Source organism: Thermobia domestica, chromosome 1, assembly GCF_964235325.1.
Source record: "Thermobia domestica chromosome 1, izTheDome1.hap1.1, whole genome shotgun sequence".
NCBI lineage: Eukaryota > Metazoa > Arthropoda > Insecta > Zygentoma > Lepismatidae > Thermobia > Thermobia domestica.
Window position 1 is genome coordinate 28121407 of NC_137454.1, and position 26417 is coordinate 28147823.

Sequence of the window (26417 nt, forward strand, 5' to 3'; positions counted from 1 at the left end):
CTGGGTGCACAAATGCTTCCTTTCGGAGTTACAGGCTCCTGAAAATATGAAAACAATGAACTTTAGAGGTCCATGGCTCCAAAAGTATAAGACCTACCGCAGTCGGGTCAAGACTTCACTTAGGAACTAATATGTGCCCTATCCAAATATCCAAGTTTCAGAATCCTGCGGTACTTAGCAACAATTTTTCGGTAGTTGAGTGAGTACTTCAAATTATATGCCCGTAGCCAAACCCTCTCTATAAAAATTGTTGCGTGAGTACCGCAGGATTCTGAAACATGTATTTTTGGATAGAGCACATATTGGTTCCTAAGTGAAGTTTTGATCCGACTACGGTAGTTTTGGAGCTATGGACCTTTAAATTTCATTTTTTCATGTTTTCGTCAGCCCATCCCTAACAGCACAATCACATAGCAGGCATATGTCTATCACGTTCCCTCAGGAACCTGGAAATGTGTCCAGTATGTGCCTTATGTATCTCTGAGAGAGAAATCACGTGGATGGCAAGTGATAGTCACAGTCTATGTCCGCCCATAGGCATATCCCTGACATGCACCTGGGGAACGTGCCTAGTATGTTCCATTTATGTTCCGCATGCCGTAAGCGTCAGTGAACCACAAAATTACTTCCCCAAAATATGTTAAATCGCCTATATGCGTAATGTGTTTACATTAAGGTGAGTCTAAAAACACTTTAAACAAGTAAAAAAATGTACCCCAGGGTGGGCGCGAACCACCAATCGTTGGGTTACTAGCCGCGTGCTCTACCGACTTGGCCACCGAGGCGATGAAAAGAACGTCGCTTGTAGAGAGATAAGTTGTCGTGGTCTTTTGAATTTGGCTAATCAGAGTGCTCCTTTACCGGCGTATATTCGACGATAATCGTTTGGAATTAGATAAAATCTACTCGAAATGTAAATTTATAACAAAATGACGAGTTATTTTATTTCTTGGTTCTTCCCTATTCGCTTTCAAATGATCGTCGACAGTTGCCACCTAATACAGTTTATGCGTTTGTTGCTTCTAGTACAGAATCGCTTAAAAAAAAAAGAAGCAACAAAGACATCGAATCTGGGAGGTGAATTTAGAAAACCGAAATGGTGCATGCCTAGCACATCTTGTGCTGTTGGGGTATCTGAAACAGTATGTGCCTAAAAGATGTACCTAGAACATGACATATATGTCCCAAGTGACGACATAAAAACAAATGACTGTTGCAGTGTGCAACTGAGCCAGATATATAAATGCTATATTTGTGGTATATAGTTGCAAATATCAATTAGGTGTAACAAGTACCTAAAACTGTAGGTAGCTGAAGTACATACTTAGCACATGAATATCATATGTGCCAAGTGACGGATACCTAAAAAGTAGCTGGGACACCTAAATGGCACATGCCTAGCACATCTTGCGCTGTTAGGGAAGTGAGCTTGTGGTGGAAAAACACCGTATGCGTGGGTTTTCTTGGAGTTCTCCCGTTTCTTCCCACTTTCTTCATTTCTCATAATCGCCGTCTCCGTTAGCCTAGCCGGCATAACCTAAGGACGTAAAACTTAAAGATTTCATTTCATTTACTTTTTCAATAAAACTACATTTGTTTAACAGAGAAATGATTCATGTAGCATGCAAATTTGATGTTACACTTTACCTGTACATTTTCTATTTCTGTTCTATACTTTTTTTTTCTGAAAATAAGGTAGAAGTATTTTACAATTACTTATCGTTTTTTCGGGGGAGAACTATAGGGTCTAAACTTTCAATCATTGGGGCAAATTCAGGAGGGATGAGGGGGACATGTCCCCTCCAACCTTAGAACTGGGGGACTGTCCCCCAACAATCTGATTTGAAATGTGTTTTTTGGGGGAGAAATGATTTGTGTTTGATTGCCATAAGGAAAAGTGAAACGAAATTGATGACCCCCAAGAACAAGCCTCAAATCTGTCCGCCTCCTAGTGTTGACGACAGCTCTGCTCCCCTGATCCTCTCAACGGTCTTACCTGTCCCTCCCAATGTTGAAGACAGATTTGCGTCGCTGCTTTCAATACACATATACCAGTACGTAAAGCCTGTGACAAACAGCTTGGCATTTCAGCTAAACCAATAAAACGCAAGCTCTGACGCGATGTTGCCGAGTGAGAAAGGGGTGTGGCTATGCCTTGGCTAAGCAGACGAACTAGAGCGCGATCAGGTGGCAGGGGGTGAATGTATACAAAATAAACGTGGCAATACCGCAGCCCTCTCATTTGCTAGCAGCATTTAAAGGGAACCTGGAGCGCCGCCTTCAAATGCCAAGATGTTTGTCACGGCGTTCAGTAGCTTGTAGTATTGAACCCCCTTCCCAAAGCTTATACCCCTCCCAACAAAAGTTTTTGGACCCGCGCCTAGTCAACGCTATTAATTTCACCTTCAAATAACAATATCTGAATTTAATATTAAACTTCATCCTGATTTTACAACACTAGTATGTAATTTAAAAACGAAATACTGACGAAATATTTGCCAGTAAATTAATGTACTTTCACTACAGAAGTCTTACAATGTATTAATTATTGTAAGTACTGATTTTGTATTTTATTTATGTTTAGTTTAATGACATAGAAGTATGCTCCAAGGCTACATGAGATGGCGATAGTGGTATGAACCAAATCGGAAAATTAAGAAAGTGGAAGGAAACAGGAGAATCCCAAGAAAATGCACACTCACGGTATTCACCACAAAGCGCACATGGCAAGAGCTGGGATCGAACAAGGGACTCCATATACCAGAAGTGAGCTCTCTACCATAAGCAACCCCATTTTGTATTTTACAAAATGCGTTCTACAAAGGTAACCAAGAAAATTCTGTCGCTTTTTCACTCAAAACCTTCACTCAATATCGATATGTTACATAAAGCGTACCTGGAAGATCATAAATAGTCCCCATCAGGATCGACGACCTTCTGCCAACGTTCTGGAAGGCCATGGATTCCATCGCGGTAAACTTGATATGTCGTGAAGCGAAGAAGGTATCAAGCGCATTTTGCACCTCTACTAGGAATTTGAACTGGCGTCCTCTAAGGTGATTGTCCAAGGAATGGAACAGGTGGTAATCAGATGGTGCAATGTCCCGGGAGTATAGCGGATGCAATAGTGTTTCCCATCCAAGGCGTAGAATGGTATTCCGGGACATCCTAGCCACGTGGGGCTTAGCGTTGTCCTGTAACAGGGGGATCCCTTTGGGATTCAGAAGTGCTGGCTCCAGAATTTTGAGTTTTTCTTGAGCGTCTCAACTGTTGACAGTACACAGTTGCACTGATGCTCCGACCAACTGGTAGCAGTTCTCGATGCACGATGCTGCGAGCAGTTCACCAAAAACACAAGGATCCACTGCTCATCACATGTCAACTCCCTGTTCAGAAATGGTTCCTTCCTCAGACGAGACAGCAAAGGAACTGTCTCGCGTGGCCTTCTGGCCCGGACTCAAATCATGTGGGACCCATCTACCCAACTTGATAGAGGTGCTGCCGAACGGTTTGTCCACTCATGCTGAATTATAGTCCCAGTTCCTTACATGTCTGGCCACTGTTTTCAATTGCTGCCTGAAGATCTTCATTTTGTGCGTGTGTTAGTCTTCCGGCATGTGGTGTGTCTTCGAGTGTTTCGTCACCGTCCTTGAACTTGTTAAACCACCGCTGTACTGTCCGCGTAGTCACGACACCCTCACCAGAGGCCTGGCATATCTTCCACCCCGCTGAAACGGCGTTTGACCCCAGTTTGAACTTGTACCTCACACACGCCCTTATAACGCTCTGTGGAGGTCCCATGTTCACTCTGTCCGTACGCAAGTTCACGGTGTAACTGAACTGCCACAACCAATTAGTATGTTGATATACCCCCACCAACAACTGACCTTCGCCTTATCTCCATTGACATTCAAATTACTGTGTTAGGCCAATGGAACAGAGACATCCGCAAAAAGCGACAGAACTTTCTTAGTTATCATTATACAATATTCATATTTTTTTTCCAAGCCTGATATATTGCATAAACACCAAAAATACTACAAAGATAATGAAAGTAATAAATTAGATTTTGCAACACCTACATTGTTCTTCCAGCAATACTAATTTCTGGAGTACTTTAAGAATACCGAAACGCATTAAAAAATTAAATTCTGAGCTATTATTTCAATATCCATATAACTGATTCAGCCGCAATAAATCCCGGAGTATTGCAAAAATGCCAAAAATCATGAGGTGTTGAGAAAAAAACTATGAGCTAGTTTTTTTTTACAATATCTATTCATAGTGCATTCTGGAGAATTGGAAAAATCATACTTATTGCGAAAAAAGTGAGCCAGTTTTTACAGAATAGGTTTGAGGGGAAAGCTTGTATTAGTATATAAGCTTTTTTCCTCGTATCTATTCCGTCTATCAATACAAAACTTGATACACACATTTCTTATCTCCTATACTATTTTTTGAGATTCATTTGGATTGTGTACTCTTACCTAGGGTCACTCCAGAGGGGTCCAAAGTTAATGGGAGGGATTTCTAGAGGGAATTTTTTCGACATTCTCCCAATTTTCCCTGCTCAATTACATTATGGGCCCCAACACATAGCATCTCTGTAAAGCTTGTTTCATGCTGAAGAGAATAAACTATAAACCATGACTTTCTAATGAACAGTGTTGATGCAATAGCTATTTCACTGCGAGTCTACGATTTTCTTTATACTAATAGGGTTAATGGGCCCCAGAGACTTACTCCGTTGTTCATGGCACCTAATTTCTTGTGCATGAATATACCTTTGTTATGTTCATCGAATGGACTAGTTTTGATTCGGAAATGCGATTGACAGGTTCATGTCCGCTCCTTGCGAGTATATACTTTCCTATAGGCTCTACTAAAATCTCGTAGCTGGAATTAGTAAGAAGATGAAATTTCCATAGCCTTATTTTATAATATGAACTAACTCTCAAAATACTACTTCTTCGGATGTTTTATGAACATGATACAAATTTATAATTTTATTCATAAGTGATTATTAACATGTCAAAGGAGTCATTTAAATTAAAGAGATTCAGACGATTTCAAATTCACACACTAATAACCAAAGGTTCCGTGTTAGTTATGTCGAAACAACGTGAATCACAAAAGTATACATCTGATAAACCATTATTCTTTTAACTTTTAACGTATTCATTAGGTTAATAACTCCCCATTCAATCTTAAGAGACGTGAAGGATTAATGGCTCTATAGCAAGCAGATCATCTACTAGAAATATAAAAAGAGTTATGTCAGCGTTGTTAGACGATTAGTTTGAGGCACTCGGCTGGAACATGTTCTCCTAATTATGATCAAAAAGCATATCTTCGTATACACTTCTATACATGAACAAATTTACCTCGTCTTGTCTACGATTTATTCATTGTTAAGACTCTAGACTTCACTCAGGGCCGGTTATACCATATGTGCAACATGTGCATTTGCACGTGGAGGTAAGTTTCAAGGAGCGGCAAAATCTGTCATGACTATGTTATTTAAAATAAATATTTCTTGTTGGAAACAGGCTTCATGATGATGCTAGTTAAATTTACTACGTTGTCCTTCTATTTGAATACTATACATTCATAAATCATGTTTAGGCAGCATTAGTTAAAAATCACATGGACAGTGCTAAAGCAAATGGTCAAACAAATCTCAGCATGAATTGCTTGATTTTTGTCAAATACAAGAACTCAATTCTCGAACAGTAGCGAACAACTGCTAGTCATCACACAGTTTTGATATGAAAACTAGTCTTGTCTTTGTCACAAATAACTTCCTTATCACTTAAGGTATAAACAAGTTTTTTTTCTTAATATTTTAACAAATATAGAAGAAAATCCAAGAAATAAAGATAAAAGAGCTTGTTGCAATGCAATTACAAACTGATATATTGAGATTGAAGCTCGATATTGAATTCTATAAAAAGGATTAACATCCTTCCTCTGCAGGTAGTTTTGCTTTATCTTTCATTAACATAATAGATTATAATTTAAAGAACGTATTTGTATTGTTTAAGCCTTTCTGAGCGAGATTGCTTTTCCCTCCCATTCGTTGTTCATGATGGGGTCATACTTAAAATTGTGGTTTTTAAGATTAGTCTTTTCTGGAGAAAGGGAGGAGACAAAAGATGCCATTGCACAGGGCTGCAAATTGCCTAGGGCCGGCCCTGCCTTCATTAATTGTTTTCCAAAATTTTCGACAAAATGCATTATACGAGTATCTAACGTATCATAAAAAGTGATGTGCTTAATTTTTGGTAAGTATACGCTCAAACGTCTTCAAAAATATAGCGTATATTTACCCCCTATAGCCCTACGCTCGTTTCGTAAATTTAAGATTGAATATATGCTGGGCTATAAAAAAATATTAGGTGAATGTGCGCCGTATACGCACCATTACATCACTGAAAATATGTGATTTAAAGTCATTCTGGACAAGAAAATTAAGTTATGTGTTTTTGTGTATATTGGAAGATGTATTTCATGATACATCAAGTTATTATAGATCAAATATTCAGTGTCAAATATGGGCGGCATAGATGTAGTGCCGTGCGCAGAATTTGGTCACGGGGAGTTCCAAGTACTCAATTTCATATCCGTTTAGGAGAAGCGTGAATTTATATACCGTTCTTTTATAATACCAACCAGGCAAATGCCGGGATGGTATCTACTAAACAGGCCCTGGCCAATACCTCCCCAAATCACGGTTATTATTATTGTTATTGTTAAATATCCAGCATAAAATGGCCTCTAAGCTGTATCTGGTTACTGATAAATAAATAAATATGTTGCTCAAGGGGGAAGTTTAAACCCCGAACCTCCCTCGCGTACGCTATTTTATAGATCATAGTAATATATTTACGAACACATGTTATCCTAGCTTTACTGTAGTTAGGTAAAACGCTTTTGTTGCCTTCCAGAAGTTGTATCAAACCAGTGATTTAGGATTTTGAACTTTTAGATTTTTGGGCTTTCGGCATCTATGACCGTGTTAGACGGTCACGTATCAGAGATGATGTCCCTCGGGGTCATACTATCCGAGGAAAGGGATTGAGAAAGTATGGGGGAATGAAGGAAACGGCATGGACCTGTATGTCAGATACCATCCAGGCATTTATCTAGTCGTAATGAGGAAAACCCAAGAAAACTCACTCAGGATGGCTGGCCTGAAAAAGCTTTTACACTTTTTCGACCGAGTGTCCCGATCGGAAATCGAAACCAGGACACCTCGCAGCAAAGGCGAGAGCGGTAGCGACTACGTTACGCGAGGCCACCAGTGAATTGTATTTTATTTGTTAGTTGGTAATGTACTAAATCTGTGAGTACACAAATGTGTAATTACAAGCACATCTTTAGGATAGATATGATAAAATGCTCCAACTTACCTCCATGACAAACCATAGCTGATCTTCTTCATTGGTGGCGCCACGTTTTAAGAAGAGGCCATGGAAAGCTGGAATGTTTGGGTGCAGGCTTAGGTCTTTTAACACCAGAAACTCTTCTTCGATTTCTTCCACATTGTCGGCGACGTTCTCCAAAATCTTCACAGCTACTCTCTGACCTACGAATATCCAAACAATACAGTTAGCTTGAAATACTTATTATTAAGCTATTTACGTGTTACTAGTTATAAATGAACGTAATGCAATTTAAGATCAGGATTTCTCGGAATTTGAATTATTAGTTTTTAAGACGTTTGGATTACCATTTTTTTTTAAAAAATATATATATTTATCCTATACAGTGGCGGATCCAGAATATGATCAAGGGAGGGGCTGAACCATAATTTGCTGCTTTATCCAATGTATACCAGAGCGTCAAAGGGAGCTATAGCCCCTATAGCCCCCCTTGGATCCGCCACTTATCCTATATATCCATTCGTCCGCGAAATAAATAATCTCAACTACGTACTTGAAGGATCATCAACAACTTTTGGTCAAAATGTAGTATATCACAAATTCGGATTCCAGTTCATTGATGGAGATGAAACTCAAACCGGAAGTTACATAAATCAACCACTTCTGGTTTCAATGTTGTTTACTATAAAGTAAAAATCTGGTCATAGATAGCGAGAAGGTTTTCTGCAATCAAGTAAGCGTCCCAAAATATATCCAAAATATATGTTCAATATTCTCTCTTAACCTGTCTACTAAAATCGGAAGTGGTAGTTTCAATATTAGTTGAGAAAATATCAAACCATGTAAATCAAACTACTTTACGTGGTGTACAACTCGTGACACTGCTAATTGTTGATATATATATATATATATATATATATATATATATATATATATATATATATATATATATTACGCTAATACTATGAAACAAAGATGAGGAAATAGGAGGCCAGAAAAGATTAATGCTAAGGTCCCATATTTTCGCTAGTAATCTAGTTTCTGAAAAGTAACTTTGAGTCTTGAATTTGGAGAGTCGATTGAGCCACTTTCTCTACAGATGGAATAAAGTTAAGTTGATTTTAGAGTTTTAACGTCCCGTTCAGCAGCTAGGCTATATGAGACGTGGACCTACTGATTAATGTAGAATCCGAACCACATGAACTTCCGCTGGGAATCGAACCCGGGTCTCCCAGGCCAAAGCGCGTGCACTAACCGCTTAGACACGAAGGAACTTACAAGGGACATCACCCAATTGTCTGGCTTCGATTTCAATGAAATTTTTCTAGCTGATAGAGAACATACATGTATTATTTGTGATGAAGAAATTTTTGCCATGGTGCATGTTTTGTATTTTTTTTTTAAATAATTTTTAAGAGTTGTGATGTGGTTATTAGAGATTACTGCAGAAGTTCCTTACTAACCTTTGTAAACGGAGCGTTAATGTAGATACATATAAGGCTTAGGGGGAAGTTGTATGGTAGGTATGACCTTGACGGCAGCCATCTTGAAATCCGCCATTTTGAATTAAGGTCAAGTTTTTTAAATGAGAATAGGGTAATATGATACATAATTCTGGGCTAGAATTTAATCAGGAAGACAATGGTGAAGCTAATTTTGAGATATACCCATTTGGGGAAAAGTTATAGGCATTTAATGCGAAAGTCCCTTACCTCCGCTTCTAACCCGCGTATTAATGATAATAAATGGATAAAAGCTTCGGTAATACATATTATGCCTAGAGGGAAATAATACGGTAAGGTATCCTTGACGACAGCCATCTTGAAATTCGTCATTTTGAATTAAAGTGAAGTTTGAAAAATGAAAACCATAGCATGTGACACCTCGTTTTAATAGTAAATTTTCCCAAAAAGCCAATGGTATACTTATTTTTGTTCTATAGTTAACCAGTATGGCTTTAGGACTGCTTCTAATGTGCACCAAATATCCATTATTCGATATTTCAAATTGGCAACACTCCTAATACCCACCGCATGTTTTTAAGATTCCAACTGGCACTTTGCAATTGTTGCCATGGCTCATGTTTTCTAAATTTATTACATTTTTTTAAGAATTGCGATTTGTCAGTTCATGAATAGTGTTGGGATAAGCATTCAGCAATCTTTCTGAATTTTGAAGATTTGCCATGTAATTATTTATTTCCTATACCTGTCCTTCAAAAACTCGTTTACTGACATGAATCATCGCACAACGAAACAACTCCAAATTTGCATTCAGGTAATACCGAAGACGTAGCTTGTATAGTAGATGAGACGAAAAATCAAATGAAAATTCACTTCAAAAAGAGAAACGAAATATGATCGTTGTGTACAAGGGTCTTATGTTTTGTTTTACATTTATTTCTTTATTGTATATTTATTTATTTATTTATTTATTTTCTATGGCAATTTTTTAGCTAGTCAGACAAAAAAGTCATTCGTTTTCTAGCGATTTTTGTCAATGATTCATATTTGTAAGATTTATAATCAGTATTGATCGGGAACTCAATTAAGTTACACCTCTTTATAAACAAGTAACCTGTTTTCATATTATATTCATGATACAAAGAATGTTTTAGAAACAGTCATATTATGCCTCTTTGATATTTTCTATCATTGCTGCTGTTCCTTTAAAGTTGTATTTATTAAAAATATTTTATTGTTCGTCGTATGTGAAACATGTAGGCTACATCTCCTGATAATTTTGTGTTCGTATAACACCAATTTGTTATAATTTCATTTGTATTTCTTTACGTGCCATAGGTCCATAGGTTCCTCATGTATTCTCGTTTAAAATAAATAATTACGTTGCAAATCTTCAAAATTCAGAAAGATTGCTGGATGCTTATCCTAACACTATTCACGAACTGACAAATCACAACTCTTAAAAAAAAAAAAAAAAAAAAAAAATCCAATAAATTTAGAAAACATGAGCCATGGCAACAATTGCAAAGTGCCAGTTGGAATCTTAAAACATGCGGTGAAAATTAGGAGTATTGCCAATTTCTGCAGTAATCTCTAATAACCACATCACAACTCTTAATAATTATTTAAAAAATACAAAACATGCACCATGGCAAAAATTTCTGTCATCACAAATAATACATATATGTCCTCTACCAGCCAGAAAAATTTCATTGATATCGGAGCCGGACAATTGGGTGATGTCCCTTGCTAGATCGAGTAAAGCAGGGATGCAAATAATCACTCGCCCGGAGCGAGTAGTTTATCTGTGCATGCGAGTATTTAATATCATACCGAAGGAAAGTAAATGATTTCTATTGAGGGATGTGGGCTAGTAACATTTTTCTTGGGCGAGTAAAATCTTGCTTATTTGCATCTCTGGAATAAAGTATCGAAGAGGTTATATCGTCAGTTCTACAGTCTGTTTCCGCTAATTTAGTTTGTAGTCAGTAGTAGATTGTGTTCTTGAGAGCCAACAGACACCGAAAGCTAAACGTTGGGTTTCCACGAAGACTAACCACTGATCTTTAACTGTAAGATCGAAAGAGAATCATTCTGTCATAAAGGAAAGATAACGATAAACTATTTTCTTTTGCAAACTTCGGTAATAGGCCTAAATTATGATAATAGATGCATTACATTTTGCGATACATATTTTCGTTTCCATCGTATTTCTACGATTTTGTGTAGCAAACTACAATGCAATACCGCCTAAATAAAACGCTGATTTATGGTTTCGAATTTGATTTACAGTGACTAATTCTTAAAGGGTAAGTTTCTACTCATATTGTAGTACTTTTTTTTTTTTTTTTTTTTTTTTTTTTTGGACAAAAGTGTCAAACAGCAGTTTTGTGGTTTTTGGAGACGCGGCGACAATATATTTCATCTTTGGATTTTTTAAAATGCTAATAATATTGAAGAGTATTGGCGAATTATTAATACTTTTTTTTTTCTGTTTTCTTTGAAATAAACTACTTTTTGAACAAAGTAATCCACAATATTAATAGCCTACATTTCTTTCTTTCTTTTTCTTTCTTTTCTCTTTTTTAAGTTTCTGCAGACACCAACAAGTATGTCTGCCATTTTCTTCTTTCTTTTCTGTGATCCGGACATGATTAAGCTTATAATCTTTTAAAAGTCTTGAGTGAGACAATACGTCAACTGGGAAAGAAAGAACACATGTGTGTCCCGCATGTTTTGCAGTCTTCAAACCTCCCTCCTCCATCTACATACATAGCCGGATGTGAAGTCAGGAGGGGCAATATCCCGCAGTTAGTTAGCTCCCTCATGTCACATGCGTCATTTTTACAAGCTTCCATAAGTCTTAATGAGAAGCTAACACTTCTGCTGTCAAGCTCAAATTAAAAGTAGTTTGGAGGCCTCCTCGAGACAAGACGTTGACAAAACCAGTCTGTAGGTCTCTCATCCTCTGACATTAATCGTTTCTCATTTGTTTCCTTCAAGTAATTTCCTAATACCAGAGCCCCCTGGTGAGACAAAATCAATCTTGACACAATACGAATTGTTGCTTTGATAAAAATCAAGACAGCCAATATTTAACCTGTCTTCTAAAGTGGTATAACATTATTTAATAAAAGACTGTTAAGGATTACCAACTTCCCCCTGCATACATCTCTCTTCACAGTATGAGTAAGCTGTCAGAAAAATAGATAAGTAAAGTGGTGGATTTGGACTTCCTTTCTTCCAAATCTCTTAAGTACTACACACGAGACACTTTTATGTTCCTTTCTTTCCACTCCAATGACACAATAATCTAAATAAGAAATTACCCACTTAAATGTTTCCTAGGACATTATAATACCAGTTCCAAATGAAGATGTCAAATAATGAACTTACTTGCTTATTTGCAGATGAATATTCAGAGTTTATTGATTTAAATGGAACTTAAAAGAAAATATTTAAATCAAATTTATTCAAAATATAGTAAAAAAAAGTACAATATTTCTAATAATAATTGTGATATAAACTGTATATAAGTTAGGAAGAACGGTTCAAGTGAGACACTAAATATCTCCGGCCAAGTAAGTTTGTAGTGAACAATATCGTGAACGTGAGTTTTCTCTGGATACTCCCGGTTCCTCCCACACTTTCATTCCGCCAATTCTTCCATCATCATTCACTTGCCTTAATCACCGTCTCCCTTAGCCTAACCGGCATAATCGTAAGACCTTAAACTGAAATTTTTCATTTTATCTTGTACTATGAATTTTTAGCTACTCTAAATACAGTATAAATTCATAACGTCTTCCTTTTCCCATTTTTTAAGACATTACAAACTTCGTTCTTGTACAGCGGGGGACACTTCTAAATGGTACACCTTAGCCGTAAATCTCCATATGGCTGTACCATTTAGAAGTGTCCCCTGCTGTACAAGGTGTCTACAAAAATTCCAAAATGAAATTTCGTGACTTTTTCGTGACCTTTTCTTTACCCAATCATAAAATTTCCTAACATTTTCAAGAGCGAATTAGGATGCGAATTAGGTCGAATTTTCATCCATGAGATAGAAACGTACTTTGCTTGCGATTTGATAGCGTCTAAAGTTGACCATAAACATTTTTGGTGGTGAAGTTTGACGTTTTACAGAACAAAATTTTCCAATCTGTACTTACATTTGCAGTTAAAAAAAATCGTGACCCAAAAGCTAAATTTCGTGACTTTTTCGTGACTTTCATGACCGTTTTCTGATTTCGTGACTTTCGTGACCGATAGACACCCTGTTGTAATTAATAAGCTTCCAAGATTCAGTGACGACAATAGAACGGGACGTCTGACTCCCCTCCCGATTGCCCTATGGACATGTTGTATTGTAAAGTAGGTCAAGTATTTGAAAACGAATATTTTCGGTATACAAAAGTTACTAAAAAAAAAATGCGTCTCGACTTGCACCACCACAAAAGAAATTGAAGTTAGCATCGTCAGTGTCTTGATTATTCCGTTTTCAGATACATTACGATGATATAGTTGCAACGCAAGAGATGGGATATCAATTATATTTCTCAATAAAGAAATAAACTTTACTTAAGAGTTTTCGTCCCGGCGAAATTAAAATACTGCTAATTTTACAGTAATTATGTGATATCTTCAAATAGATAAAAGATTACAAATAAAACACAGTTCTGACCAGAGCAGAATGAAATATATTAAAAACTATACTTACAGTGTGTTACAGTTTCAAGGACCTAACGTCCTCTTCATCAGACACAAACACTCTGAGGACGTTAGGTCCTTGACACAAACACGTCCTCAGAGTGTTTGTGTCTGATGAAGAGGACGTTAGGTCCTTGAAACTGTAACACATTGTAAGTATAGTTTTTAATATATTTCATTCTGCTCTGGTCAGAACTGTGTTTTTATTTGTTACTCTACTTATCCAAAGCCATGGAGTTTGTTTATTAAGATAAAAGATAATAGAAAAATCTAGAACAAGAGCACCCTAGACAATATTATTTTACATGAGAAACCGTCATCACTACTCACTTATCTTCTTTCGATTTCAAACCATTTTGAAAATCGGCATTTATTTTCGCGTTTCTAAACAGCTGAAAACGGAAAGCCACTAGGTGACTTGTGATAACGGTACCTCATGCAAAATAATATTGTCTAGGGTGCTCTTGTTCCATATTTAAATTATCTTTTATCTATTTGAAGATATCACATAATTACTGTAAAATTAGCGGTATTTTAATTTCGCCAGGATGAAGACTCGTAAGGGTTCAATATTACACAACGAGTGATAAAGTGAGTGACTGGATCGAGATCCGGCTCTGGATCTTCGGTATACCGTGCCGATGCGTTACCCGTTAACCACTACGCTACCCAGTCTGCTCTTAGAACAGACACACACTCTCTCATTTTTCGGAGCGGACTGGCTAGTATAGTGGTTAACGCATCGGCACGGTACGCTGAAGATTCCGTATTCAAATCTCGGTCCAGTCGTTCACTATTTCACTCTTTGTGTATTATTGAATTCGCACCTACCGAGGATTTGTTAAGTAAAAATAAGTTTAAATCGATTGTTTCCTCCTTTCATTAACATACTGAACAGTCTTCACTAAGCTTGCTCTCGCTTTTTGGAATTTTAGTGAGTAATTTAAAAAGAATGAAGAAAATCCAAACAGTAGGAAGTAGGTCAGATAGTATCTACAGAACGCTATTCTATGAACTAATAATAATTTTAAGGCCTTTCATATAGTGTAGCCTACAAATTTCGGTGCCCAAGAACTATAACGTCATAACCTGCATACCCAAATTTCTGATCAATATGAAAAGTATTGGAAATACTTTTTAGTTTATTTATTGGCATTTTGAAGATACTACTGGCTTACTTTCTACTTTTTTAAAAATATATTTTTCTTTCTAAGTCATACACTATAGTTTTAAAAAAGTGGGTGTGAGCCAGGGTTGCCAGATCTTACGCTTTTCCCTTAAGTTTTCTATTTTTCCGTAAAACGATTTCTTCCTTTTTTCGAACATTTTAAATGTTTTGTTAGTTACTGCAAATAATAATAATAATAATAATAATAATAATAATAATAATAATAATAATAATAATAATAATAATAATAATAATAATAATAATAATAATATAGAAACTGATTTCTCACACTGTTAACAATGCAACTGAGGCATGTGCTCAGGAATTTATTTCGGAAGAGGTCCAAAGCTTTCCAGCGTGAAAATAAATTGTATTGAAATTTGTAAAATCTCTCCAGAAATTAGACTAAACTTGCAATAAAACTGACATTTCGGGAGTTTGGGATCTGGACTCCTAGGACCCACCTCCTGCGTACGTCGCTGAAGCAACCCAACAATATAAAAAGCTTACGTTTAAGAATAATTTAGTTTTAGCATCTTAGCCTTCGTCTGTTAACACCATCTCGATCGTATCGCAGTTCCGATCGACCATGATATACTGATGTTAAAAAAAAAAAGGGACGACAGAAAGAAAAATATTTTTTTTAAAAAAAAAGTAGAAAGTAAGCCAGTGGTATCTTCAAAATGCCAAGAAGCTACTACTATCAACCAGTGGCGGATTCAAGGGGAAGATGGTGGAGACGATCGTCTTCCCCCCTCCCAAAGGCTATCTTTTTCTACGCTCGTTATTTAGCATCACATCACAATTATTATAGCATATCATATAAAATCTAACAACACAATTTGTATATATTTGTTATAATGTGTTGAAAATTTATATTAAGGTGGGCAAAAAGTCACGAAGAGGTTTATAACTAATATGAATTTATTTTATTTATCACTAGTTTCCATTTGTATTTCGCAGACTTAAACACCAACATTGGAGATCATTTACACTTATATGTGGAATATAATCTCAGGTAAGTGTCCGCCATTATGGGTCTCACAAATATGGGCCCTGTGCAGCACATGGTTCATGACAAGGATCAACATTTCTGGTCTGAGTGCCCCTATTTCTTGGGCTGCTGTTTGCGGTTTGCCCGCATACACTTTGTCCTTCAGATAATATCAAAGACAAAGAATATGGTACTCTATTCACTAATTCAGACTTCAACATTAATAGTGGTCTTTGTAATCTTCTAACATTTCGTCTGCGCGTCACTTTTATTTCTCTGAAACGTTTTTCTTCTTTCTTATGAACAATTTGATAGATTTAGACCATAATTGCCATGGACGTGATGGATGGCCAGCTTAGGTTCCCTATCACATTTGCTTGAGATTTGTCAAAGCAAGAAATAAAATAGACGTCTCCCGCCCCCCCCCCCCCAAAAAAAAGTCTTGGTATGATCCTCGAAATTTTACAATATTAGAAAACATATACCAAACAATAGAACATATTCAGCTGAACAGAATAATATGCATAAGTATTAAAAAAAAAAAAACATGCGTAGTTTTTGAGAAAATGGAGATAACCACTTTATTTGTAAACCTAAAAATATTGATGCTTTACAAGAACCATGCCACGTGAAACTGATACCTGAAATACACTCTCATTTTTTCATTTTGACTTTAGCAAGATGACACTACATAGTTATTGTTAGTAAGATATAGCATAAAATTGTCATTGACCTTTAAATTTAAATTTCTGTTTGTCAAAATATGTTATATATATAAGTAGATATTAAATGACATCAAGTTCCATAATACTTATGAACATATTTTCATGCGTAATTTTCGAGATAGTCGACAAGAAACGAAGTATTATGGCCCTAAAAAGCATGTATTCATTGCCCGGGTTATGTGCGTACAACCGAAACGGCATGGGACCGAAACGGCGTAGGACCAATACAGTATACGACCAAAACAGGTTTTTGAGTTGTAATTTTGATCGTATGCCGTTTCGGTCCTGTGTCGCATTTCCATAACTGACAGTTTTTCTTTTGATACAAAAAATACTTACTCATTTATTTATATATTGACTCTGTAGCAAAATATATACTGGAGCAAAATACAGTGTTCACTAGTAGATTAGTGCTAATCTTTTTTCTAAGAGTGAGACGTATACTCTTTACGCACGTGAAAATAGTGGGTCTCCAAAATTCATCTTTAAATTGACCATGGATCAAATAAACTAGGAAAAAAAGAGATGAACACATGGGTTTCCTCTTATATTCTAAGAGTACGTCAGACTTCCTTGTGTATAAAAAATCAATAACAAAAGCCGGAACTAATGGATCGACAATTTTCGGTTTCAACAACAAGTAAGAAAAACTTGCTAAAGAACAGTAAACAGGATCACGCGAAGTTTTAATTTCTTCAGGTAGATTAAAACCGCTACAAGGATGGCTGCTGCCAGCTTACGATGCAATGTATAACTCCTTGGTACTCTACAATTATTTAAAAAAAATTGTAAAACATGTGATACGCGTAACTACTATTACCGTTAAATGGGGTATATGTGTATCTAACGATAAAGTTACCTTTACCGTAAAAATGGGATACTAAGAGGGTCATTTAACAAGAACTGGAAACATTGCTGCGATTGGAGTGTCGTGTGGGCAGGAGACAAATGACGAACGTGATGTGTTCCGTGGATGTGTATGAGTCAGTTCAACGCTGCTGCGGTCCCATATTACGGTGTGTGTGGCGAGTAGACATTGTTCAAGTGATTGTTGTGTGAAATACCGTCCTAACGCGATGTTCAAGCGTGCAGAACAGCATGTGTTTATGAAATTCCAGGTGGCACGAGGGCGAAATGTTAGGACGATTCATAGAGGATTAGTAGAGGCCTGTGGTGAAGCTGCTCTACCGTATCGGACAATGGCGAGATGGGTTGCAGCATTTCAGGCGGGACGAAAGTCAACAGACAAAATGCACGGCGGAGGGCACATGCGAACGGCTACGGACGAAATTCATCTTGCAAGACTACCGACACTGCTTGACGGTGATCGGCGCTGGACTTCTAGTGAATTAGCGCAGGAGCTGAACATTTCTTCCGGATCAGTATTCCGCATGCACACGATCTTAGCATGCGGAAAACTGCAGCCAGATGGGTACCCCATGCTCTTACCGAAGTTCAAAAGTGGTATATGTGAGAATGTGCGCGCCTACACCTTCAACGTTATAATAAGTTAGGTGATGACTTCTTGCACCGCATTATTGCAAGTGACGAAATGTGGGGAAGATCCTATGAGTCTGAATTGAAATGTCAGTCGAGTGAATGGCGCCACTCAGAATCTCCACGACCGAAAAAGCTTAGGCAAGAGCCAGCAAACGTGAAGGTGATGATGATAATGTCATAAGATCACGAAGGCAGTATCCTGTCACATCAAGTTCCACCGGGCGTTACCGTCAATGCTGCATACTATACTTCATACTTCAGTCACCATTTGCAACCAGCATTGCGGCGCAAACGTCCACGCCTCCTGGAGTCTGGACCAATTCTCCTACACGACAATGCCAGATGCCATACAGCCAATCCAGTACAGACTCTGTTACGACGATGGGGTTGGGAGGTACTAGAGCACCCGCCATACTCCCTGGATATGAACCCCTGTGATTTTGATCTTTTCCCAAAAATGAAAGAACCTCTTAGGGGCAAACGTTTCAGAGACATTACCAGCATTGTTCGTGTCTTAGGGCGCACTATCAACACCCTCTTACAAAGTGGAACTTTGACAGGTATTCAACGGTTACCAGACATCTGTTGGAAGGGTTCAACTGGCTGGCGGAGACTACATCGAAGGACTCTAAGCTTCTTGAGGTGAGTGATTCACTACATTCCATTTCACAACTATGTTGCTACTTCGAGTTAAATGACCCTCGTAGCAACTACCGTTAAAGTTACTGTTACCGTAAAAATGGGATAATAGTAACTACCGTAAAGTTAACGTTACCGTAAAAATGTGATATGCTTAACTACCGTTAAAGATATCGTTACCGTAAAAATGGGATACGTAACTACCATTACAATTAAAGCTGCCGTAAAGACACTAATGGATTTACTCACCTTAGCCTGGAGAGACTGAATTCATATTAAAAAGTAAGTTTCTCGTTATCTCTTAGGGTTTTTCATTATAAGACTGATTTCGATAAAGAGATAATGGCTCTCTTAACTCTTAATATTTTACTTGTGAGTTACAGGGGATATGGTGGCTTAGTAGTAAAGCGTATATCTCTTGTACGTGTGGGTCCCTGGTTCGTTCTCCGGCCATGTAAGCTTGTGGTCGACAACATTGTGTCTGTACATTCTACCAATTTTTCTATCATCATTCACTTGCCTTAATCATTTCACTTAGCCTAAAGAGTGGGACGTTAAACTGAAAAATACTTGTGAGTTACATATGTGTATTTATATGTTGTGCGCCCCTGTGCTCTCAATAATTTGCCACCCCTTCCCGAAAACGACCAATATTAGAGTTGAATTCATAGTTTTTGGAGCCGCTAAAATGAATAGTGACAGTTTTAATCAACTTCAAGCTCATTCTCCACTCCCCAGGGTATGGGGCAAGATTTTGAAAGTAATCGAAAACGACAGATATTAGTGTTGAATTCATAGTTTTCGAGGTCGCTAAGTTAAACGGTATCAGTTTTCATGATATTCAAGTTCATCTTCACCCCTTGGGATGGGGGTTGGAGAGGATGACTTTTTAAAAATAATCAGATAAGTTAGCTAATTAGTAACTACTGTAATTAGAGAGAATTAAACAATTAACATATTTTCACAGGACTCTGTGCGTTACTAGTTTTAAATATTACTTTATTGTGAATCTTAAAACTAATTCCAAAATTTTGCCGCCCCCTAAATTCCGCCGCCCTGTGCTCGGGAACAGAATAGCACTTACCTAAATATGGGCCGCCAGGTTACATACTGTATGCTTGTACTGGTTCCAGTAGACCTCTTAGATTACAAATATGGAAGAGAGTTGGTTTAGTTTCACGCTTAGATTTGGTGTAAATGTTCAAACTTTAAAATTTAATTTTAAAAAAATCATTAATATACACCTGTGGTATTATGCTACCTGCTATTCATAGTTTTCTTTCGGGTTGCATAATATCTTGAGCACAGACACAACAGAAAAATAATATATGGTATATGGATATTCGTGTTTCAGAACTGTTTTGATGCGCTTTGTTTTTTAAATATAACCATGTTGTCCATATACGAAGTAAATTAGATTCTCTGAAAGAGGGGTTCAACAGGGGCAATTATTATCTTCAATGCATTGGGTTCGAATTTCGTTCTCAAACTTCGTGGGTGAAAAAAAAAGATTAACTGTTGCTATTATTTATTGACTGAAAAAATTATTTATATAATCAAATATCCCACGTCGATGTTTCCTGGGGGCGCGGTGGCTCAGTGGTAGAGCGTTCATCTCCGGTGCTTGGGATCCTTGGTTCGATCCCAGCTCGCGCCGTGTGGACTTTGTGGTGGACAAACACCGTGCTTAAGGATTTACTCGGGGTTCTCCCGTTTCCTCTCACTTTCTTCATTCCACCATTTCACTCATCTCTCATCATCACCGTCTCCTTTAGCCTAACCGGCATAAAAGTGGGACGTAAAACTTAAAGATTTCATTTCATTTTATTTTCGATGTTTCCTAGATTTATACAGTAGATTTTGCTATCTCTTAATTCAAATATAGTTAGTCTCCGAGGTACATAAATTCATACTCATCTAAGAAATTTCCGATATAAGTAAAATTTATTTTACATCTTAACTAAGAAGTAGTAGCTTTTTCAGTTCTATTTTGATAACCACTTAAGAAGTCAAGCATGAGCTACATAGGCAATTAACTATTGTTGAAATGTTATTAATTACTGTATTTAGTTAATACAGTAATTAATAACACTATAGTTATTATGAAGTGTTATTAATTACTGTAGTTATTTTTTAAACCATTGGCGTTGTAAGACTATATGGTTTTGTACTCTATTTATAAAGCATAATAGGTAATTGAATTTTTTCATTGAAATATTATTAAACAGTATTTTCACGTTTTATATATATATATATATATATATATATATATATATATATATATATATATTTTTCATACGTACGTGTTTATGACAAATCTTCGGTCATAGTTAAAAATCCGACTTATGCAACGAGCCCTGGAACAATCTATTTACATTGAATCTAGGAGTGTCTATAGTTCTTCAATTACTTCACGATACTGAACCGGCTCTAAGAATCAAATGAAGAACCCATGCAAACCGCCATGTAATGCTAACAATTTTTGGTAGATATCCGTTGATATTTTTTTTAAAAAAATACCCTATACCCACTCCTATGTATGCTCATTCTTTGTAAATTGAAGGTATATATACCCCAAATCAGTGTTCGTAGGTTTCCTCAAGAAAATTTCCCTCAACTGACACAAAATTTTCCATTTTCTTATGAAATTTTCCCTGTTTTGTTGGGTTGGGTGGGATATCACATTATGAGAGTTATATGATAACATTAATTTAGCTGTACAAAAGGAATCCCAACCACGTTTGTCTTATTCATTTTTTTGTTATTATTATTATTATTATTATTATTATTATTATTATTATTATTATTATTATTATTATTATTATTATTATTATTATTATTATTATTATTATTATTAATTGTAGTTAGTATCGGTAGCAGTAGCGTACGCAGGAACTTATTTCGGGAGATGTCCAAACTCAATATGAAGGTATTTTATATTAAAATTCCTAAAATTAGGCTAAATTTACAGAAAAGTCTAAATTTTGGGGGGGTCCGTACCTCCAGGACCCACCCACTGCGTACATCCCTGATCGGTAGAAATAGTAGTTATTATTGATGTTGTTTTAATACTACTTTACTGGGGGCGTGATGGCGATGATAGAGCGTCCATCTCTGATGCATGGAGTCCTAGGTTCGATCCCAGCCAAGTGGGCGTTTATTCGTTTGCTTTTTGCTTCATTTTTTTCACTTTTCCTTCCCTTTTTAAACAAAAAAAGAACAAATATTACCCTGCCAACAACGGGTGCACATTATGCTCTTTTATCAGACACACACACGCACATCAGTGCCGTCATGTGGGTGGGGCGACCTGTGGGGACGCCGGAACGACATATAAACAAAATTCAAAGAATTCAGATTATGTTGGTAAATTATTATTATTATTATTTTAATAATGTTAATTCAGATATTTTAATATCAGGCCACGGCTAAGTAACTTTATTTATTTCATAAGGACAATACAACAGGGATAATGCCCAGCTATAGTGTCTTGTGTACTACATAATTTTCTAACTACATACTACACTATTATACATACATTATTATCCATACACAAATATACGTCGTTTAATTATGCAGAAGTTATTGCCTGATAGGGATGCGCACGACACAAGATTTGTGACTGTCTCGTCTCGAAAATGTGCTGTAAAAGTTGTCTCGACTCGAAAAATGTATATTTCTCTATCGGAAGAGCCGTGTCTCGACTCGAATTTTGTCAGAAAAATCCTGTCTCAACTCGTCTCGTGCGCATTCCTATTGCCTAACAATTCTTTTGACTTGTTATCGGACATACTAAATACATCTACTACATGAAACCTAATCATTTCGTTACATGAAGCACACATTTTCCACAGAGGAGACATGTAATACATGTTAGTTTTTTTCTTTTTTTAGCAATAGAATGTCCCAGTGTTTCTTGTTCTAGTCTTACCTGTTGGGACACGTAATAATACTTCTGAAACTAATTCGTGACAGTCAATTTTACCGTTTAATAATTTATGTAAGAACAACAAATCAAAAACCCATCTTCTTGTTTCTAAAATTCGTTACTAAGTTAAAATTCGTTACTAAGTCTTCATAAGGGACATACTTTGGATAGAAACCGGTTTTCTTATAGGCAAGCATTAAAATAATAATAATAATAATAATAATAATAATAATAATAATAATAATAATAATAATAATAATAATAATAATAATAATAATAATAATAAAATGTATATTTCCTATTACATCAGAATATTTGGTGGCATTTGGTGTCCAAACAGTAGGGCTACAACAGTATTCTAATTTTGATCTTACATACGAAAAATATAACCTTACAAATGTTAATTCTTTGTAGAAACCCTGCCTTATCCTATAAATTAAACCTAGGTTTGTATATGCAACTACTACTCGTTGTTGCGTCAACGCGTTGAGCAAAGGTTAGTTTATCAAATATAACTCCTAGGTCTTTGATAGTGTTTGGGGTAGACAAGGAAGTGCCGCTTATTGTATAGGTAAAGTTAATTGAATTTTCTTTCTTCGTGAAAGATACAGATTTACATTTGCACACATTCAGGACTAATTTATTCTTATCACACCATATTTGAACTCGTTGTAGATTCTATTGAAGTTTCACACAGTCATCAACTGAACTTTCTTTGGAGTAGCTATAATTTGAGATTGTCCACAAAAAGAACTTAAGTATAATACAGAGGAATATCATTAATAACAAGAAGAAACAAAAGGGGACCTAGATTAGATCCTTGAGGGACTCCAGATAGAGTATTGAACTTGAAAATTACCGGTAAAGTAAAACATCGTCTAGGATTATTCAACTGGAACTATCTCCAGCCCTCTGGGAGAAGAGTTTTTTTTTTTTTTTTTTTTTTTTTTTTTAAATCTTGGAATTTAATATTTGTATATTCTATGCTATTACTGTGTTGATATGTATTCAGTTCAAACTAAACAAGAATAACACTTGTTTTAATAATTCAAAACCTGTTTTCATTAACTTTTATATATTAACTACAAAAACCATTCACTTTTTTTTTTTAAAAAAAACACACACACACAAGCATTACGTCGGATTATGAAAATATTAAAAATGAAATGAAATGAAATCTTTGAGTTTTACGTCCCACGGTTATGCCGGTTAGGCTAAAGGAGACGGTGATGATGAGTGATGAATGAAATGGTGGAATGAAGAAAGTGGGAGGAAACGGGAGAACCCCGAGAAAACCCACGCACACGGTGTTTGCCCACCACAAAGTTCACTTGGCGGGGGCTGGGATCGAACCCGGGACCCCAAGCACCAGAGGTGAACGCTCTACCACTGAGCCACCGCGGCCCCATGAAAATATTAAGTGGGTATATGCTGCATTATCCTGTATTCGCCCAATTACACTGCTGCATGCATACCAGAAATGTTAACTGCATGAGGCAAGAGCTACAATTAAAAAAAAAAAAAAAAAGTATAGCGACAGTAGGAGAGAAATCTTAATTACATCTAAACACACTAACCTGAATGGCGATCTCTCGCACAGTAGACTTCACCGTAAGTACCTTCACCAATCAGATCCTCAAGCTGGAATCGATCTGCAGGGTCCGGGAGTTGTTCAAAGTTCACATGTTGGCTTAAGCCGTGATACGCCATTATCTGTTATGCCACCTTCAAGAGAAAAGAGAGACACACATGATTACACACATAAACAAATTGGAAGGTTAATGTATAGTATTATATAGTACTACGTATGCATTTATATAGCAAAACAAGGCAAAATGGCCATTTTCCTAATTTGGCTCCGTGTTAGATTCGTAGATTAACCAAGTACGGACGGCTATTTAAAATCAGTATTTGTTAGAAACAAAAAAAGAAAAAAGAAATTTTCAAATTGAATGTTAGTTATATTGTAATTCATATAATAGCGTATTTGACTAATTAAACGGAAATAATGCTTATAAACCACATTCGTCCAGATTTTATTTATATACCACATCTGTCCTTATCGGAACGATTTGCAGTGTGTTCATATACCACACTTGTCTCTAAGAGATTCCTTTACGTACGGTTATTAGTCTTTCTATCAAGAAACAAAAAAACAAAAAAGAACGCCCTTATAGCAATCCGAAGTTTATGATTCGGTTATACGCAAATGAAGCTTAATGCACAACACCCAACCTCTCCATCCAGATGTTGTGTTTATATGCCACATATGTTCTCAACGGAACGATCGGCTGTGTGTTTATATAACACGCTCGTCTCTAAAGGGTTAATGAAACCATGTATATTTGCTCATATCTGTTATTACGTTATAAATTGACCATAGCGTATCAAGCCGAGTGTAACGAGAGCGTCTGACACCTGGACATAACATATGCCTTGGAAGTGCTGTAATCAATGGCACTGCAATAATAGAATTAGTAGATATGCCGACAAAATAAGAATATTTAACAAAGATAACTCCATAATTGTAATAATTTGAGAGACTTATTTGTAATGTACGATTTCTGCTAGAATACTTGACAGAAGATTCAACATTCACCCACCACCGTGTGCGCAGTGATTGTTCTTGGTCGTCTAGAAACAACATGAAAGCATACTTCAGTGATTGACTTTCCTTCATTTTGCTTATAATAGTGCGTTCTACTCAACAGAAGTGCAGTTCGGAAAACTCCTTTGAAGTTCTTGTGCTGATTTTTACAACAGAATCCCTTGCTCCTTCCATCCCTCTTTTGACCACATTTATGGGGTTGCCACATCTTAACATCAACTATGTCTGTTCTTTCTTCCCAATACTATGGCTAATATGAAACATGTCAGGCAGTGGCGTATTTAGGGGGGGCTTCCGGGCTTAAGCCCCCCCCCGAAATCTTACTTACTATAGTAAAATATATGAAATATCTTGCAGAATTTTCACATTTTCAGGCAAAGCCCCCCCTGAAAGAAAACCGTAAATACGCCACTGATGTCAGGTAATGTAAGCACAAGGAAGCTGGTCTTGGGAACAGAGAATCGAGCACTAACTTAACGACAGCATTTGGAACTGTGGCAACTAAGATTCCACGTGGAGTCGACAAGCAACTGTCAATTGTCTTAAATGAGGGTTCTGGTTGGTGATATATTTATCGGGGGTGTTTTCCACAAGATCCTTCGGACGATGACATTTATGACACAAACCACCACACGTAAAAGGTGGCATTCTTTATATACGAATTGCACTTTTAATTCAAGAAATGTCAGTCACTAGTCTTTCTTAACTGCATAATAAGAAAGGTCTAAGCTATAAGAAGAGATTGGGAAGAAAATGTGATAGTTGATCATTATTTCTGTCTTTGTCTATTTCTTTCTATTCGAAATGGTACGGGACATGCAGGGAGAAAACAAGGAGCAGCTATCACCTATTCTTCACGTGAAAGAGTTTAGTTCCAATAATGTGATATTTCCTCACAATAATGAAACCGGAAGTGATAGGCTCCCACCATTTCCAGTTTTAGTAGAGAGATTAAAGCGGAAATGAAACATTCTTGACACGTTTAATCGATTGCTGGAAATCGCTTCTCGCTATCTATTACCGTTTTTGCTCAACAGTGATCAACGTTAAAAGGGAAATAGTTTCTAATATTCAAACCAAAAATGGTAGAAATCAACCAACTTTTGACCGTCACCATCCTGGCCAAAATTGATGGTGATCCATCAAGCAGTTCTTGTAATTTTTGTATCTCCCGGCCGGACAGACAGACATTTTTATCTCCCGAACCAACGAACACATGGATATACATTTTTTGTCTTCCGACGGACGGACACATGGCCAGACATTTTTGTCTCCCGGATGGACAGACATATGGACA

General features: G+C 36.7%; 1 protein-coding gene across 5 annotated transcripts in view; it reads right to left on the reverse strand.

Annotated features, from left to right (window-relative positions):
* The window catches only part of LOC145683980 (myosin-IIIb-like), a 569781-nt gene that overhangs the window by 177618 nt on the left and 365746 nt on the right, over nucleotides 1-26417 (reverse strand). For all 5 annotated transcript variants that reach the window (XR_014131222.1, XM_081755734.1, XM_081755762.1 and 2 more), the window contains exons 2-3: nucleotides 24090-24237; nucleotides 7413-7588 (exon numbers count right to left, since the gene is read on the reverse strand). Coding sequence is in view for 4 of the 5 variants with exons in the window: in XM_081755734.1 (XP_081611860.1) it covers nucleotides 7413-7588; nucleotides 24090-24222 (309 nt within the window). In the remaining variant the exon portion in view is untranslated. The remainder of the gene's footprint in view (nucleotides 1-7412; nucleotides 7589-24089; nucleotides 24238-26417) is intronic.